This window comes from Canis lupus, chromosome 7 (genome assembly GCF_048164855.1).
Source record: "Canis lupus baileyi chromosome 7, mCanLup2.hap1, whole genome shotgun sequence".
Classification (NCBI taxonomy): Eukaryota; Metazoa; Chordata; class Mammalia; order Carnivora; family Canidae; genus Canis; species Canis lupus.
The window spans coordinates 25,492,986-25,506,842 of NC_132844.1; the positions used below are offsets into that span (position 1 = coordinate 25,492,986).

The window sequence follows — 13,857 nt, forward strand, 5'->3', positions numbered from 1 at the left end:
GATTTATAGATTGTCATTAAAAAAAAAAGTTTCCTTAACTAAGACAGAAAGGGAATCATTTAGCAATCATTAAAAACAATCACTCAAGGGCAATTGAGTGTTCTGCTTCATGATGCAGAAAGCCAATAATTCCTGGTTAAGTACTGATTATATAAATGCCTGATTGAGAACAGGCAATAAGGAGAAAATGGTCAATCCATGGCTAATGCAAAAGTCCTCTAAATAATGAGTTCTCAGGCTTTAAACGGACATTTTCATTAATCACCTTTTAAAAATATCAAAAACTCAAACCGGCAAATGTACCAATGAAGACTAAAAAGGAAACAGGAAAAGCTTACAAAAAACCATATACACAGAAATCTTCAAAGACAATACAACAAAGCATTTATATATGGTAACAGGTGAAATGGAAACCAAAAATATGCCTGATGCCTCTAAGCCTTGATATTTCATGTTAGATGCCACTTCCTCTGAGAAACTGCTCAACCTCCTTAATGAAGGTTCACCATCCAGCCTTTTAGCTCCTTAGCCCCTGAGACCTCACCTGTCACAGCACTTACTACTCTGCATTGCAACTGCCTACTTGTCCACCTTAATCTCTCACTTGACCAAAATTCAGTGTACGTAAGACCCAGGGTCATCTCTGTAGTCACATCAGTGGCTCTACCTATCAAGCATTTAAAAACCTTTTTTGAACAAGGCAATAAATGGCCTTGCCCCACCCCCCCCCCACCCCGTCGTTTGATGACCTCAGGCCTTAGTGAACAATAGTTTCTCTACTGACAAGCTGGTTCACGTAAGAGAGCACTACTCCCAAGTAATAGTGCCCTTTGAGGAAACCATGCTCTATCCTGTTTGTCATAACAAGTAAATTAAATTACATCATATGGCTAGAAATGACTTTAGTAAACTAAAATATATTCATATTATTGATCTATATACTTTTACATTTTTATATATCTCCTATATTTCTTTTCCAAAAGAAAAAAGTTGTCAAATTAAGTTTGATTAGCAATTTCTGAGTTTTTTTTAATTTTTATTTATTTATGATAGTCACAGAGAGAGAGAGAGAGAGAGAGAGAGAGAGAGGCAGAGACATAGGCAGAGGGAGAAGCAGGCTCCATGCACCAGGAGCCCGACGTGGGATTCGATCCCGGGTCTCCAGCATCGCGCCCTGAGCCAAAAGCAGGCGCCAAACTGCTGCGCCACCCAGGGATCCCAATTTCTGAGTTTTTAAAGGAACATTTCTTAGCTACCTGCTCATTTTCGAGCAGAAATTAGTAGGCACTAAATATTTCACAAAGAAAAACTTAAAAAGTTCATATCTTTTGTGTCTGTTGAGATAAAAACCCACTGCTCACTTTTAGCAGTGGAATGTCTTGTTTCAGTTTTGGAACCAATCTGAGATCACCTCCCTCAAGCCAGCCAGCTTCTCCAGCAATAAAGCCATTTCTTTTCCTTTGATGGCTTCATTTTGTCCTTTTTGTAGTCTCTTCTTATTCCTCTTATTTTCTACAACAGTGTTTCTCAAAGTGTGGTCCTTTGGGCCGATCATCTGTCCAAATGTGGTGGAGTGCTTATTAAATGCAGATTCCTTCTGCATTTAATACCCAGGTTCCCAACAGATTCAGAATCTTTAGGGAGGGCAGCCTGGGTAGCTCAGCGGTTTAGCACCGCCCTCAGCCCAGGGCATGATCCTGGAGATCTGGGATCGAGTTCCACGTCAGGCTCCCTGCATGGAGCCTGCTTCTCCCTCTGCCTGTGTCTCTGCTCTCTCTGTGTCTCTCATGGATAAATAAATAAAATCTTAAAAAAAAAAATCTTTAGGGGGAGGGTAAAAGCATACATGTTCAATACACCTCAGTTGATTCTTATGCACACTAAGGCTTGAAAATCAGTACTGTAAAAACTATGATTCTCAACATCTTTTTCCTATAAAATGAACTTCAACAATTCAGCTGTTTGGTTTTACCACAAGTGTACAGATGACTGTGGAGGACCTGGTGTGATGCAAATTCAGACTGGCAATCCCTGGTCTAAGAAAGAAATTGTATTTTAACTGTACAGTCTCATATTCCTTCTGCATGGACAAATCTAGATCACCAAAAGTTAAATTAGGCTATTTAGGAAGCATCACATAGATTGTGGAGCCGTACTGTTTACTGTTTTTCTTAACAGTAAGAAATCTCATCTAAAGTTGCAAATTCAGGAAACAATGCATTATTTAGATTTCAAATTTCTAGTCTCTTTGAACTAAGCTAAACTGATCAAATGTTAATATTATTACTTGGGTCATGTTTTTTTAACTCAATGAAAGCTGAACTGACCTGCTAATATATTACTGTTTAACTCAAAAGCTTTACTCAAAAATTAGAGCAATTTCTTTTAACCTAAATTCCTGAAGCAATCAATCAACTTCGATTTACAAATCTGTTTCTAGAGCAAACTCATAAGGTTACACTTGGGATAAGCAGACTAGACACTGTGGTTCATTTATAGATCTATACCCTGGGCCAAGATGCCTTGTGCCACGGTGGGATGGGGGTTTTGAGTCCATAGGCACTTGCTTGGTTGGTTCACTTTAATATCTGTGGTGTGCTCTGAACATGGACAATTGGCCACAAACCTACAGAAATTACTTTTTATACTATCTCCCAAATAATTGAAATAAGGCTGAAAAACAGACTTGACTTTGAAGATTGATTTAAATTCCAGCTCTGTCAGCTGCAGAAAAGTCACTCAACTCAATGTTTCTGCCTCTGGCTTATTTGGAAGAAAATGAGATAATCCTTGAGTAATTCTCAATTATTGGACAAGGGCAGAATAAATTCCCTCAGACGACAGACACACTTCTCATTACCCTCAACTCAAGAATCACTGCCATAGTAATCCATGGCAACTGATATGAGATCAGAATATTCTTCAGGTCCAGCTGATGCATAATTCCTGTAAGTTTAAGACTCTGACTTGTAGCAACCCTTAAAACCTTATTATGGAAGCAAGGTTTTAAAAAACTTTTGGTCACGTGTTTGATTTCTAGATGGCTATTTAGAAATTTTCTTCAATAGAAAGATAAATTTTTCCTCTTAAGGTCTTTCATAGATGACCACAAAAAGCCCAGTGTACTCACCTAGCGTAGTGCTGGGTTAGCATCATTTTTACCACTTACTGTTCCCAAATGGTATTTTAAATGAAATATATTCATATATAATGATACATGCTTGAGTGAAAAATTAACCAACTCATATCCTGTATAGGGATTTGGTTTTCATGCTTCAAGAGTTTACTGAAAGAAGAAAGTTTACGGAAGACATGCAGAACTAATGGACTCATGCCAAATTACGATCTTATTATAAACACATACCTGCATGCTCCCTGCACGCACATCAGTTGTCTGTTGCACACATTTAAAAAATAACTGTGATATAAAATCCTGTAAGTTTTTTTCTACTCACAAGATATGGTATTTTCCCCCATTATAAACATCTTGTAAATACATTTTAAAATTGAGGTAATTAGGGGCATCTGGATGGTTCAGTCAGTTAAGCATCTGCCTTTGGCTCAGATCATGATCTCAGGGTCCTGGAATGGAACCCGGCATGGCATTGGGCTCCTTGCTCAGTGGGGAATATATTTCTCCCTCTCGGTCTGCCCTTCCCCTGCTTGTGCACGCTTTCACTCTCTCAAATAAATAAAATATTTTAAAAAATAAAAATAAAATTGAAATAATTAACATATTAGTTTCATGTGTACATGATTTGATTATTTGTATTTATTGTGGAATCATTACCATAAGAAATCTAGTTAACATCCATCACCACAGTTATAAATTTTCTTTTTTATGATGAGAACTTTTAAGATCTATTCTCTTAGCAACTTTCAAATATGCAGTATGTGTTATTAATTACAATCATCATAGCACACGGTACATCTCCAGTACTCCTTTATAACTGGGAGTTTGTACTCTTTGACCACCTTCACCCATTTTGCCCACCCTTCCACCTCTGACAACCACCAATCTGTTCTCAGTATCTCTGAGTTCATGTTATGGCAGGACTTCCTTTTTTATGGCTAAATACTTTGTGTGTATATGTGTTTCTTTATCCATTTATCCACTGATGGACACTTAGCTTATTTCCAAGTCTTGGCTATTATGAATAATGCTGCAAAATACACATGGGAGTGTTGGTATCTCTTTGAGTTAGCATTTTCATTTCTTTCAGATAAATACCTAGAAGTGGAACTGCTAGTCAAAGGGTAGTTCTATTTTTAATTTTTTGAGGAATCTCCACACTGTTTTCCATAATAACTATACCAACTCACATCTCCACCCACTGGGTACAAGTTATTTCTCACCACTTGTCATTTTTTGTCTTTTTGTTATTAGCCATCCTAACAGGTGTGAAGTGATATCATTGTGATTTTGATTTGCATTTCTGATGATTAGTGATGGTAACCATCTTTTCGTGTACCTGCTGGCCATCTGTATGTCTTCTTTGGAAAAATGTCTGTTTAAAAAAGTGGGCCGAGGATCTAATCTATTTAGTTGTATAAGTTCTTTATAGGTTTTGGGATATTAATCCCTTATCAGATATATGATTTGCTAATATTTTCTCCCTTTTGATAGGCTGCTTTTTTGTTTTATTATTGGTTTCTCCTTTACTGCATAGAAGCTTTTTAGTTTGATATAGTCCCACTTATTTATTTTTGCTTTTGGTGTCAAAGCCCAAATATCATTGCCAAGATCAACGTCAAGGAGCTTTGTTTATGTTTTCTTCTAGTTTTGTGGTTTCAAGTCTATGTTCAAGTCTTTAATCCACTTTGAGTTGATTTTTATGAACGGTGTAAGAAAGTAATCCACTTTTCCCACTATCATTTACTGAAGAGATTGTCCTTTCCCCATTATATATTCTTGCCTCCTCTGTTATAAATTGTCCACCTGTGAATTTTTTTGAGCTCTCTGTTCCATTCATCTATGTGTGCTTTTTTAATGTCAATACTATACTCTTTTGATTACTACAGCTTTGTAATATAGTTTGAAATCAAGAAGCATGAGGTCTCCCTGTGTTCTTTCTCAAGATCGTTTTGACTATTCTTTGGTGGTTCCACACAAATACCAGGAATTAAATACTTTTTAATGGTCACAGTATATTTCATCAGGTTGATCTGTGGTTTAAAACATGTCAGTTTCCAGATAAAAGAATTTTTTCACAAGAAATACTGCTTTTAAGGAACTTAAAAAAATCAAGCTAGAAATGTTTATTAGACTATGTTTCTATAGCACCTTAGTTTTTCTTCCCAAGTGACATTCAGTGATCATTTTAATCTTATTTTCTCTCATGACTTGAACTGTTTGAAGATAGGTGATGTCTGGTTTCCTAAATTCAGATGATTCCTACTTAGAATGCTAAACCCTGACTTTTTGTCCACATCTAATCTGCACAAAAGGGAAAAGAAATCCAATATAGAGATTCCCAGATTCTTGTAATGCCCAGGCTCTTACCTCTCCTTGCTGCATCTCCTTTTATCCTTAGAGCTTTTTATATTCCTGTTTCTGACAGTTTAGCACGATGGCTAAAATTTCATTTTCTATTTGTTCCTTCTGCTTTTACTCAGAGCTGAAAACCCATATTTTAGATTTCAGCAAAGAATAAAGGAAGGTACAACAGCTATGAAGTCAGATCTGGATTAAAATTCTGGTTCCATCAACAGCTAAGAGATCTCAGGCAAATCATCTAAGCCTTGTGTGTGCTTCAGTATCCTGAGTTGTAAAGTTTGGATAACAGTATTGGCCACAAAGGTGTGCTTGTGTATTAAACAGGAAAAGATACTGAAAGGGCCTAACACACTGCTAGCCTTGATAAACAGTGGTTATGACTATAACCATTACTATTATTGCTCGTGTTTTCTTACCCTAGTTTGGAACTGGCATTTGGCATTCTTGATCCTTGACCTGTACCCCAAGATTACCAATGCCAGAAAGATACAGAAAGAAAAGAATAAGCCCTCTCTGACAAAGGAATCTATGAATTTGAGAATACTCAACCAGAAAAGGAAGACAATCACTAATCACAAAGATTAAAGAGGACACTCAGCAAGAATCAACTGGGTGTTCAAGCAGTCAGGTTGACTTGAATAGAAAGTAAATGAAGTCTCAGTTGACATACAGAAGTACACAGAAATCTCTTACTGGCATTAAAAAAAAATGAAATAAAACATAGCTTTTCAGTGGCAATCTAGTTTCCATGGGGAGTTATTTTTCCAGATAGCATAAAATTAGTTTCCTATCTTAAGCTGCACCTGCTAGATCACTAACATTTGAATTATTAAGTCTCTGGACTTAAAGTGCTTTCAATGTGAATTTTCCTCCTACTGTGCCCATCTGTTCTTTTCTTGTGGGCCCAGAGGAAGCCAAGACTTAATAAATATTCAGTTCTCAGACTTTTTTTAATGATATTTTCATATACGCATTTATATTCACGGAGGAAAATAAGTCTGTGTGAAGAAACTTAACTCACATTTGATTTCCCTTTTCCCATTATCCAAGTGGTCATTATTTTTGTTAGACTAAAAAGTCACCATATATATGAGAGGTAAAGCCAAGAAAAACAAAGGATTATAACTTTAAAGGCAAATTTGTCAGGGTGATAAGCAATCTCTGAAATCTGATAATAACACCAAGATAACTTATTTATTCATATAACATTAAGTAAATAAACTTATGATATCCAGTGTTCATGCAGACAGGGCTGGCCACTGCTTGCTCATCATTGCTCCTCATCAAGTTCAGCAGTGGCCTCCTTCATAGGATGCATTTTATCAAGTGATACTGCTCCTCCACCTATCCTGGTTGGGGCCATGGCAAGCTCACTTTCCATGACTACTTTCCCTGCCATGACATCAAGCTGACAAGATTAAAATCATCCATACATAGGACACCTGGGTAGTGCAGTTGGTTAAGCGTCCTACTCTTGGTTTCGGCTCAGGTAACAATCTCCAGGTTGTGAGACAAGACCCAAGTCAGGCTCCATGCTCAGTGTGGAGTCTTTGCTTAAGATTCTCTCTCTACCCCTTCTTCACCTTCATATATCACCCACCTCCACCCCCCGCACACTCTCTAAAATAAATAATGAAAAAATAATAATAATAACCCATACCTAACCTAAGTTCTCCTCAGGTAGTGTCAATATTTGACTAAAAACATTTATTTTACTTAAAAAAAAATCACAAGTTCATAAACAAGGTAAAGCTAGCAAAGAAATGGATGGTTGCTATATTAAAAACACAAACATAAATTCAATATATATACAGATATTAGACACAACATGGCTACTTCTGAAAACTCTTGCAGGCAGACTTCTGGAGGAGGGTGTTACTTATTGGCAGGCTTACAGCGGACAAAAAAGAAAACAAACCAAACTACCTCAGCAGCTGCAAGGCTGACACATACTCCTCTGAATCCCATATGTTCTTTTCTAAACAAGTGCAGTACAGCTCTCTGATCTGTAAGTAAAAAGTGTATTTGTGAGAAACCAAAAGTGATGTATTAAGTTATACACTACTTGTTTGTCAAAGTATCATCAATGGTCAAGACAAAAAAATTAACCTTATTAAAAGCAACCATTATCTTTAGAGGACTACAGACTGGGCATGCATCAGAATACCATTTACATAAAAGCAAAATGAGACCATATTGGGATTGGCTGATACCACTGATCACATTGCAATAAGTAATAAAATAAAAATGATATGTGATTATTAAAAAGAATGCTTAATGGTAGAAATCATCTTTAAACAAATCATTCACATGTATTTACATTTGTCTCTAAACCTCTGAGTTAAGAACCCAAAGATTTAGGAATACAGAATTACTCTACTAACATCCACTCTCCAGATGGTTCACAGGTTTCCAGTATGACACAAAGGCCAGTGGGGCATAATTTTGCAAGCACAGAAATGCTGCCTCCCTTTTAGTTTTTTTGTGTAATGCAAGGTTAACCATTAAGCATTCTCAAATAGATTCTTTTTTCCATTTTGATAAGGTGAGGGATCAGCTCTCTCGGCATACATGACAAGGAAGTGTGAAAGAAAAAAAGTTAAAATGCCTTAGGACAAATACATTGCAGGGGAAGCAATACCACCAGGATTCATGTGGCTGCTTCTAGTTGTGGCCATCAGAACAAAAAATACGGTTTCAATTACCAGTAATGTGTACAGCTGGAATGGATTTAGACTGTGCACTCAGTGCACGATTTGGATCCATTTCAAATTTTGATGCCTGAATGCTGCTGAAATCAAAGCAAGAAACTACTAATCTTCCTACTGCAGAGATTCCAAATGAGGAAGTTTTGGTTACCTGTCGACCCAATGGGTACTTGGGAAGAGAAGAAGTGAACTGATGAAGACATCTCAAAACCAGGAAGTAATTTGAATGGTAAACATGTAAGTTTTCTAGTAATGATTGTATTTCCTCCTAAAAATCAGAGAATACATTAAAAATACATAAGTTAGTAATGAAAAGAATAGAGTCTACTTCATTAACATGTTATTAATTCCTGGAAAACTGATAAGATTCAGAATTATAAATTAACCTCCTCAAATTTTGAGAATTAGTAATCCACACACAAAATCTAGGATAAAAGCTGGGCATCTTTGATTTAGTAGCAAGTCTGGTGATACCATACACACACCAAAGTTAATACTGTAGTTTCCTTCTACCTGTACCATTGCCATGATAACTGGGCTCCCCAAAACGCACCTTACTGGATACCTCCCTGTGCCAGTCACCTGATGTATGCCACAGCAAGGCAGGCCCACTACCATCTACCTCGCTGGCATCAGAAAGAAAGGTGAGGAGGTCACCAGGGAGCGCACTACAAACATAATTCACAGTGACTGAGGTTCCACTTATGGCCTATGCTTCTCTTAAAGTACTAGTAGAACTGTTTTTCAAAGGGAAGAAAGACTATAGAAGAAACACCACAGGTGACTGATAAATCCTTGCCTTTTGTTGAGAATCCCAATACTGGTTTTATTTAGCTTACCATTAAGAAAAAAATCTGAAGCCATCAAGCTTTATAATTTAGACTCCCAACAAGTATAATATGGGAGACAGTGTCTTAAGAAACTGATGGGATGATTAATCTCATAAATCAGTTTCAAAAGAATTGGGGGAGGGGTAGTGAATAGAGGTGTTTTCTAGAACCTTCTGAAATAGTTTAGAAATGACTTTAAAACACTACATCCTATCAACATCCAAGTATTTTTCAGACCTCAAATACTTTTATAACTGCTTCATCCTGTAACATTTTCTAAAGAGGATTATGATCTGTGGCATGGTCTTCATATTTTTTTCTTCTCTAAGAAGTCAAATGAAGGACTTTAACTGCTGGGCTTGACTTTTTACCCCAGTAATATCTTGCAGACACCCATTATTTTTAGCAGTCAAGCATACAGAAAGTAACACCTAGATATCAATAAATTCAAGCAAACCTAACCTATACAAAACAACAAATCTGATATATTTTCCTAAACACTTAGAAATCAGTTCCTTCATTAGTGATCTATATGTTATTACCTGAAAGTACAGGGCAAATGAAGGAAAACCTTTTAGTATCAAAATGTTTTTCCTCCCAGTATTTTAGTTGGCAATTTCAAAAATCTAGGTCTCCTATCACAACAAAGGGTACTTTAACCACCACTGGGAAAGTAATATTAATTCTAATTTTACAATAGGTTATATGTAACACAGAAAGTGCATAAAGCCACTAATTGTTTGCCTTAATGTATGCCTAAAGAGCTTTTAAATAAAGAAAATATTCTGGAGAGAAAGGAATCCAACATTGAATAATAATCATACCTCACACTTCTTGCACCACCTATTACTTTTGCTTTGTAGAGTAACTGCATGTACAAATAATGGGTGAAACAGAACTGAATTTACTCAGATAAGGAGAAAAAAGAAATAACACTTCGTGGGCAATGTTACATTCCAGGAACTATGCCTTGGGTAAGGGTGAGATGAGGATTATGCACATAATCTTCTCCCAGATGGTCTCAGTCCCTTTATACTTCTGTGTGATTATATCCCTGTGCCTAGTGGAATTGTATCGCTTAAAACATGTTTTGCTTTGTTCACACAGCATAGGAAACTATTTCATCTGATGCTCAACTGAGGAAATGGGAGTTCTGGTTTCAACATTGGAAATAAAACCGACTATACTGGACTTCATGAGAGGCGATGTGTTATATCCTTCTAAGGGATTTTCAAGAGTTCTTTTCAACATCCCACACTTTTGTCTTATGCGCTGACTTTGGAAAGAGATTTCACTGTTGTTTATATCTGTGTTCTTCTCAGCTGCAGCAGAAAACATCACAAATGATTAACTTTCTTCATGTAACCTATTCTCTAAATTCTTTCTTACTGAGATACGTATCTGCAAATGCCTCTCTACCACCTATCCAGATCAATAATTCTTGATACACTTTATGAATACATTTATAGGTTTTGACGCAGAGAAAATTCTCTACTTGATACATTACTACAGATCACAGTCTGCATATGTAAAAACAAAACCTTTTGAAATAGTAATTCTATTTTCCATTTGTTAAATTTTTCTTCTGGCATCATTGCTATACACTGGTCATAGCTGCCACTGTTTCATTTCATAATTGTGTTTAAGATGATTCTTCTCAACAGAGCTATATTTTGCCTAGTAATATTCATTATTTCCCAAAGAGATACACTTTCTTATATTCTTGAAACATGAAGACCTCGTGATCTTTCCTAATCTTTGATATAGAGACACAAACAGAAAGAGATTTCTCTATCAAATACTCAAATACCCATTGCTTCTCCTCAAACATCCACACACACTCCATCCTTAGGTCCTTTCCACTTGCCATCTCTCTCTTTGGAATTCCCTTCCTCCAGATTTCTGCATGGCAAGCTCTGTAACTTCCTTTACTCTTTATTCAAAATCCACCTGCTTAGTAAGGTCCTTCTTTAAAATGTCAATCCAACTCCCCATGTACACTAAACTTCATATTCCTTCCATCTCCTTCATTGTTTTCTCCTTAGCAATGATCACTAACACATATTTTATCCATCTATCTCGATAGCACGTAAGCTCCATGAAGGTAGAGGTTTTTGTCACTTTTGTTCATTCCTGTATTCTCAGCACCTAGATTAACACCTGGCACACAGAAAACACTCAAAAACTTTGATGAGTGAGGAAGTGCATTAATGAATGGAGGACAACCCTCAGTCTCCCTTCTAAATAAGAGCAATCACTTGTCATCTTGCTGGATGTGGGTCAGATTTACTAATTTTTCAACAAAAGATGAACGTTTGAATTTGTAATGTAAAATGTCTCAATTAGTAAACACTGGCTTGGGTTTTTAAAAAAACACCATGGACCTAAAAAAACCCCACATTAATATCAGGCTGTGGGTTGCCACTCAATGTATTTCTATACGTTTTACATCTATATATAAAACAATGCATTACTAAACAACCTTTTAAATCAGACCTCTCCAAACACATCAATCCTGTCTGCCATTCAATCAAAATCATTCATGTATTATTGTTTACTAATATGACAAAGCCTCTGTTGTTACTGAGCTGGTTATGTTTTTTGGAGAGGAAATCAATGGTTATGTAAACTTAAATATAAATAGGTTAAGAAAATATGATCAGATAGAATTATATTTGCCATGATGCTTAGTTTTTGCAATCCTCTTCTAATTTCCATAGTCTTTATCACTTCTGCGTCCAGATTTTAGTTATAGGGTGAAGAATGACCCCAAGAAGACTTAAAGAAAGTATGTAAAAATGGCTGTAAATTTTTATTTGTTCCTTTCAATCAATTCACTGCTGGCAAAATAGATACTGGATTTTAGGAATAAGAGGTATCAGCTGGCCAAGAACACAGCATTTTCTCAGTTATCATCTTGCTAGAACTAAGCATTTTTCTCATTAGAGAAATTTTGGCTGACAGTGTTTGATTCTCAGTCTCATCATGTGACAGCTACCCAATAGAGTGCCAAACCACAACTGTCTCCCAGCTTTGGTGCGGCACGAGTGCTTGTTCTCTCATCTGTCTCAGCCCTTTGTTCCCCCTGTTCAGTAGCACTTGATGAAGGGTTTGGATTTGAGCTGCCACTTCCCACCACACTACTGGGCTAATGTCTCACTCAACTGATTATATGAAGTAATTTGTTTTGCAGTCATTTTCTTCCTTCTCTTTTCCTTTTATCATTTTTTTCTAATGGATTTTTCCCTCCTCCTGCTTTTAGATCAAAAGAAGCAGAATGAAGAGGTGGAGGCAAAAGTGAAAAGCAGGTTTCTACCAAACTCGTGATCTAATTGTGCCTTTTGATCATGAATCACCATGAAAAACTTACTAAATGGTGAAAAGAACTCCTTGCTCTACCTCTAACTTGCTCTGTGACCTTAGAGATAGTTTACTTCCTCTCTTGGCTGCAGTTCTTCACTTGTCAAATAAGTATACTGAATAAGGTTATCATTCTAATAGGTATATATTACAATTCTAAGTCCAAGACTTGCTTCCTACCTCAACTGATTTAAAATCTAGCTGGGTACATAGGGAATAGAGACATAAAATATTAATGAGTCAGAATAATAAAGCTTCAACTGTCACTGACAAGGGATTGAACCTAAGTTTTCTACATAGCATAAAGTTGAACTCTTTAAGGGTTGAAGTCAAGCCAAATAGCTTTAAGGAAAATCTGAATAAAAATATACTTGATTTTATGTGAAATACATGGAATTAGTCATTTATTAAATATACTGAGCATAATGTAACTTTTTGACAAAACAGGATTAACATCAATAGCAAATCATTACTAGTAATATAGAGGGTGTGGTTGGTGTTCACAGCACAGGATTAAAATGGATCTATTCCTAGATATGGTGTGAAGACTTGCTTTTTAAAAAAAGTCTTTTGAAAATAAAGAGTATATATGTGTGTGTGTGTGTGTCGATGTAAATGATATTGGTATATATATATACACACTTGTATAAAATATACAACTATACATATTTGGTGGGGAGAAGGGGAATGTTTCCCTTTATTTGAGCAGCAGAATGTACTGCTGCATGACACCTATCAAACTATAATGGGCAAAGCTGCCTCACACCAAGTGGTTTTCTAAGCCTCCTATAAATTATCCTTACTGTTAATTTGCTACAGTATTTGAAAAGCACATTTGCAATTTCTCAAACACTAATATAGAATCTTAGGCACCTTCTCACCAACTCACCAACTTATACTGATTCTTCAAGAAGCGTCACAGAAAATGTGTGGGCTTTCATGTCAGGTCTGGGTATTAAAGCCACATCTTCCATTTGCTAATTGTGACACTTTAGATGGGCAAGTTACTTACTCATTTTTGTGACTCTCCTCATCTATACAAAGGGATAAAAACATCTGTCATATGCAGTGGCTGTGATTCAAAATGAAACAATGCATTAAAACTATCTACTAATTGGGAAAAGCTGTTAATATTCCATTCTCCCAAAACATTTGTTCATCGAAAGAAAAAGAATTTCTCACTATTCAAAAAATGGTTCCAGTATTTCAAGGCCTAGTGTTTTTTATTATCAGATAATAATTATGCAAATATGATATGAAGCCACAATCTTCCTCAAAGCTTTCCTTAAATACTGGACTTGAAACAAAACTTCAGGCACAAGCAATAATAAATATCATATCTTTGTAATTATGAAGAATTTGAAGGTTCTGTTTAAGGCATTCTGACAGCTTAATTTCTCATGAACTGTTGTTTCTTAAGTTAAAGGTTTAAGTTAAAAAAACAGCTTGATTACTAAAGCAA

At 36.1% G+C, this 13,857-nt stretch overlaps 1 protein-coding gene across 5 annotated transcripts in view; it reads right to left on the minus strand.

Moving 5' to 3' along the window:
- The window catches only part of ORC3 (origin recognition complex subunit 3), a 61,292-nt gene that overhangs the window by 18,073 nt on the left and 29,362 nt on the right, over positions 1 to 13,857 (minus strand). For all 5 annotated transcript variants that reach the window (XM_072832105.1, XM_072832106.1, XM_072832104.1 and 2 more), the window contains 2 exons: positions 8,357 to 8,473; positions 7,424 to 7,503 (listed from right to left, as the gene is read on the minus strand). In XM_072832105.1, the coding sequence (XP_072688206.1) occupies positions 7,424 to 7,503; positions 8,357 to 8,473 (197 nt within the window). The remainder of the gene's footprint in view (positions 1 to 7,423; positions 7,504 to 8,356; positions 8,474 to 13,857) is intronic.